Source organism: Lottia gigantea, assembly GCF_000327385.1.
Source record: "Lottia gigantea unplaced genomic scaffold LOTGIsca_71, whole genome shotgun sequence".
Classification (NCBI taxonomy): Eukaryota; Metazoa; Mollusca; class Gastropoda; family Lottiidae; genus Lottia; species Lottia gigantea.
This window is the reverse complement of record NW_008710397.1, coordinates 865,371-871,373: the sequence shown is the minus strand read 5'-3', so window position 1 is coordinate 871,373 and position 6,003 is coordinate 865,371. Positions and strand designations below refer to the sequence as shown.

General features: G+C 33.5%; 1 protein-coding gene across 1 annotated transcript; it reads right to left on the bottom strand.

The window, feature by feature from the left end:
• Positions 1-847: 847 nt before the first annotated feature.
• LOTGIDRAFT_235864 (hypothetical protein) lies at positions 848-4,914 on the bottom strand. The gene is made up of 5 exons (XM_009065874.1): positions 4,839-4,914; positions 3,690-3,816; positions 2,168-2,307; positions 1,720-1,837; positions 848-1,168 (listed from the first exon to the last, which is right to left on the bottom strand). The coding sequence occupies exons 1-5, from the start codon at positions 4,870-4,872 to the stop codon at positions 940-942; spliced, it is 648 nt and encodes a 215-aa protein (XP_009064122.1). The 5' UTR covers positions 4,873-4,914; the 3' UTR covers positions 848-939.
• Between the last annotated feature and the right edge of the window lie 1,089 nt (positions 4,915-6,003).

The window sequence follows — 6,003 nt, the reverse complement described above, 5'->3', positions numbered from 1 at the left end:
TTATGGTGATATGAAGCGGAAACGATATTAATACATTGGGCTGACCAATAATGTGGAAATATTCATCTTTGGAACAACCAAGTTCCGTAAGTATACAACAGAATTCCTCCATAAATCCATAAAACTAAGTAATTATCTTCCAAACTATTATCCCTATTTTATGGATGTATCGGATTATAGAGGTATTCTGTTGGATATTTATGACACCTGATTTGTCCACAGATAAATATTGGCGAAGTTTGAGAAGATAAATTTCGCTTGTGCATTCTTAGTGGTACTATATCTTTAAATTAGAAATTGCATATCTGTAAACGTGCATACATGTGCATTAAATTGCGACATCCGCCAAGACAATTATTGTAGTAGACTCATAAGCTATCCGTGGTAAAACTACGTATCTGAACTTAAAGCAGTTATTAATTTAGTTTTTTTTTCTTTCCTGGAAAGGGGCATTATGATTTTTGCATAGTTTGAATTTTTCTTTGCTCAAATTTATGAAAACTAGACACCAAAATCTTGTGACCTTTAAATAAAAATCCTGCAGTTATTTTTTTTAACTTTAAAAATATTCAAAAAGTTAACGAAAACTTTATTTTACTTTTTTATGCTTTATGGTATGTATTAGAAAACTAATGTACGGATTTAAGCAAAAAAACGCCCGATTGTAGTCTATTTATTATAAAGCAAAATATCAAGTCTTTTTGAGGCAATTTAAACTGCTTACTTAACAATAAGTACACTCTGTAAAACAAATTCAGTTTGACTAAGTAAAAACATAGATATATATAGCATAGCATAGCATATATAGCATTGTTGATAATGAAAATTATGCATACTGCCCCTTTAACTACAGCAGTGAAGCTGAAATGAATTTTTTTTTTACATTTTTAAGGAACAAAAGCAGTTTAAGGCATGGTTTGGAAAATATTTCAAGTCCATTTAAACAAATATAAACTGCAGAGTCATTATGGTTGTCAATAAAGCAAATGATTTGTACAAAGGGATAACTGTACTCGCAACACCAAAAACTCCGCTTTCAAATCCGTCCTCTCCTCCACAGGCTTCTGTATTCGTAATTTTATTTACTTCCAGATAAGACTTCCTAGTTTCTGGACATTTATCGAAATCTTTTGACTCTTCAATGCATTTCTTAGTATTCTTTTTTTTGCTGAAACGATTATACGTACAGCTGAAGTAACATGGTACATTTTTCTTATACTCTTACTAGCCCAGCAAAAATTGATAATCGGAGGGGTGTGGCAGTATTTTTATATTGTCGTCACCCTTGTCCGTCCGATTGCTCGTAAACCTTGGCGTGATGATCAATGGATGAACCTTATTGAAAATCAGAAAAATCGAAAAAATATTTAGTTTGAGTTATTGCCCTTGTTCTTGAACTGCTCTTAAATACTCTAGAAGGCGCAGACGAAACTTGGCAAAAGTGTTCGTAATCCCCCAAGGATTAACCCTATCGAAAATCAGAAAAAATCGAAAAATATTTAGTATGAGTTTTTGCCCTTGTTCTTGAAAACGCGTTCAATTTTTAGCTCGTAAATACTCTAGATAATACAATTAAAGCGTGTCGTGTAAAACTAGTTTCTTGATGACCTACTGAATTTTGGGATTGCGATAGCTGTCATATTGCTCAACTTTGGGTTTACCTATCCCACAGTTCGTTAAATTATCAAACGTCGGATACAATATAGATCAATTACTTACGCACATCCGAAAGCCTTCATTTCATCGTACGTAGGATTTGAAGATAATTTTTTTAATCCTTTCCCAAAACAGGAAGATAATTTTTCATTTGAACGCTGTAGACATGTAGCATTATACGCTGAAATTGTTAAGTAATAATAGTTCATAAATCATCATCATGCCCCCTCTGCCCCCTAATTGGCTCCGCCACTGCTTTTGCCGTGGTAGTTGAGGGGGCTGAAGGGTTTTGTGTCCTATAAATGGGCGGGGAGCTGCGGTGACTCAGTGAGTTACCGCTTGCTTTGAATGTGAATAGATTTAATATTTTAACATAAGGCCTGTCCTATTGAAATAATAGTCTTTAATTCAACAAACAAATATAAATGTTTTATTTTGATGTTTTCTAAATTATTCAAGAATATCCTCTGTTCATTGTGTTATATACCTAAGAACTTTTTATATTACTTACAGTTGATTCGGGAACATAGATAATTCACACTTTTCTCGTTCATTTCATCTGTTGCAAAAAGGGCTTTGAATTTTTCATCATAGCATTTTTTGGTGGCGTCATTTACACATTTCAAGTAGGAGACGACCTCGCCCTTTTTACTGAAATATAATATACAACAAATAAATTAATAATATTGTAATGAAAATATAAAGTTAAACGTTCATTGTTTATTTTGCGCCTTATGAGGTTAATGTAGACGAGTTACAGGACCGTGGGATAAGCCCATTCACTGCCAATTTTCGATGGATCTTTAACGTGCAATGCCTATCACGTGGGCAGGAGTTTTCGAAGACGAAACACTTTGCAGCGTGTATTATCAAAGAAAAGCATTATCAAATATCAAACCGGGCCCCTGATGTCCGAGGTTGCGACATACAGATATATCTCCACCCGTTTTTCCGTGGTCCGATCCTGGCATTGGTAAAAAAAAAACCAACTCCGCTATTTAATTCAGTCAGTAAAGGCTGGAATTACAGTAGGATTAACATTGTTATTGTTCCTTACAGAGGCTTTTTTTGAAGTTAGAACATTTTTTTTTATCAAATTTATGAATACCGTTAATTAGTTAACATCGAAACTAATCAAAAGGTTTACGTAAACTTTTTAAGTTCGTTTAGCTTTTTGGTGGGTGTAAGAAAACTACTGTACGGATTTGAGTAAAATAAACACCCAGTTGTAAATAACTAAAAATATCGAATTTTTCTGAGGCCCAACACCAAAACTAGTTTAAGCTGATTACTTAACAATCAGTACACTTCATTTTTATAAGCCCACATGGAAATGTCAACATTTCTTGTGAACCCTATAGAGACTACAGTTTTCATCTGACTTGAAATTTGGTGTGATCATTTATACTGCTGTGATTGTGGACTGATTAGAATTTGCGTATTTTTCGACGAACAGTTTGGAGTTATTGCCCTTGATTTTGAATAAAAAACACGTCAAAATTTGTTTGTGAACACGATAGAGATAACAGTTTTCTTCTCATTTAAATGAAATTTGGTGTGGTTTATATTGAGGTCCTGGTTAGTTTGAATTTCGATAAACGCTTTTGGAGTTATTGTCAGTCTATTGGAGTCTAATGATTTGCCAATTTGATTTGATGTATTTTTGGGTTATAAATATTGATTTTGAAAAATGTGAAAAATTCAGCATAAATAACTAACAATAAATATATTTATGGATAAATATGTAAATATATATGAAAAAATTCACACTACAAATGCATAATGAAAATCTTTGAAATGAGAAAATTCATATTTTAGCCACTCATTGACAGCTACCAGTGGGCGTATGTTACGTTGCCTGGCAAGCTATCTTTAATTAATCCTTTTAAAACAAATTCAGTTTGATCAAGAAGATGCATAGATATAAATAGCATACTTTAGAAATATGTTCAGGTATAATTTACAACGTTTTCGATAATGAAATTTTGCAAACTGTCCCTTTAAGGTAAAGTTATGTTACGAGTATCACTTACCTACACAGTTCCTCAGTTGGGTTGCTGTAAAATTGTGACAGAGATGGTGATGTATTGCTGTTGTCACAGTCTTCAGTTAATATTTTATCTAAACATTCAGATAACTGTCCATTTACACCATATATACCTATAAAAATAACGTAAATGTATTTCGTTTCGAGAACCAACGCCGTTTCAGTTTTAAGAAAACAAGCCTGATTGGTTAAGGAACCCCTTATGTATCTAAGCTAGACTTGATTGTCTGTGGGGTGGTGGTAGAGGAGGGGGTGGGGTGACACATGAATCGCTGTAGAAGTGAAAGGGGGGAGGGGTAGTATTCAAAGAAAATTTTCTAGACCATCAAATTTTTCATCACTACCTCTAATCAAAGAAAACATTAATTTATAAATTGACTTCAATATCAGCATTGTTGCTAAAGGGGTTGATTTATTAATCGTAGATATACGCCTACTGGCAGTATAGTAACAATCAGCAGTAATTAACTAAAATTTGTAAAATTTCTATAGGTTCCATCACTGAAAATGGACAATTTCACCTAGTTTCGTCAAAATGTGTCATGAATTATGCCTTCTAGAGTGTTAACCATACGAAACTTCGAATGAATCTTACATGGAAATAACACACTCGAACGTAGTTCACGGCCATTTTGAATCTTTACCTCGACTTAATAAGTCGAACAGTGAGAAATTCGATCTTGTCTGTTGAGCAAGGTTTGAAATCAATGTAAATATAAATTCAATTGACTTCGATTATCGTTTAATTTAAACGTAAATAGTTACTCATATAATAAATATGCTGAAGTCTATTTATGAACGAAGAAATCTGAATATTGTATGAACCTCTATATAGCCTAAACAAATTAACATGTACCCTCAAAATAGATTCGAATGGAGAATTAATTTGTAAAACAAAAACTTGAAGACCATTCAATGAACAATAATGCCAAATGTTCTACGGCGACAGTCGATCTGACATTTATCTCGTGTACGCACTCTGTTGGCTACAATTTTTGACGGATCTTATAAGTAATTAGGATCTTACGAGTTGCGTGATGATCGGAAAACCTTTCACCGATTTTCAGCATTGGAGAGAAATAGAAAAATGTATTTCATTTCAGATAGAAATAAACAACATAAGATATATACATACCAATAACAGCACAAAATATCAATCGTAGAAACATCTTGATTGAAACAAGTTATACTTTGTCGAGCTGTTGCTAGCCCACTATCTACAGGTATTATGCAATGTTGATTTAATTCAACCTGACCTCATTTTATTTTTTAATAACCTGTTCGTCCATTTTAAGGGTCCAATGAAATACATTGATAACCCACACATACAAAAGATCTTCACAAGAATACCAAGGAAGTTAAATGAATATGAGGTCGTTTATTGTCGTCGCCCCTGTCCGTCGGTCCGTCGGTCAACATTTCTTGTGAGCACTATAGAGACTACAGTTTTCATCTGATTTTGATAAAACTTGGTGTGATGCTTTAGATTGATAAGATCTCGGTCAAGTTCGAATTTGACATATTTTCGATGAACGGTTTTTGAGATATTGCCCTTGACTTTATAAAAACGCGTCGAAATTTGTTAAAAATAGTTCGTGAGCAGGATTGAAGCTAGTTTTCAACCGATTCTGATGAAACTTGGTGTGATCATTGGAATTGATAAGATCTCGGACAAGTTCTAACTTGACGCATTTTTGATGAACGGTTTTTGAGTTATTGCCCTTGACTTCGTTAAAACGCGTTGAAATTTGTTAAAACAAAGTTCGTGAGCAGGATTGAAGCAACAGTTTTCAACCTATTCTGATGAAACTTGGTGTGATCATTGGAATTGATAAGATCTCGAACAAGTTCTAACTTGACGATATTTTCGATGAACCGTTTTTGAGTTATTGCCCTTGACTTTGTAAACACACGTCAAAAGTTGTTTTTTGCCCTTGATTAGAGCTGTGTTATTGATATTGATTTTAAAAAATTTTGTAGAATTACTCAGCATAAATAACTGGCATATATATAGATGTAATTGAATTCAAACTAATAAAATTTCTTCAATATGAGAAAATTCGTACTTTAGTCACTAAAGACTGTTTAATCATTTCTGACAACTGCCAGTGGGCGTATGTTACCTTGCCTCGCAAGCTATCTTTAAAGAAAGAAAAGGGTATAGTTTTCTTGGAACGGCGAAGGTGTGTGTGTGTTTTTCTTTATCGCTCACATTATAATGTGGACTATCTTGCATTAGTCCTTGTCCGCCCTCCAGTTGACATATTTTGTTGGCAACTGTTTATTTATATTGAAATTAC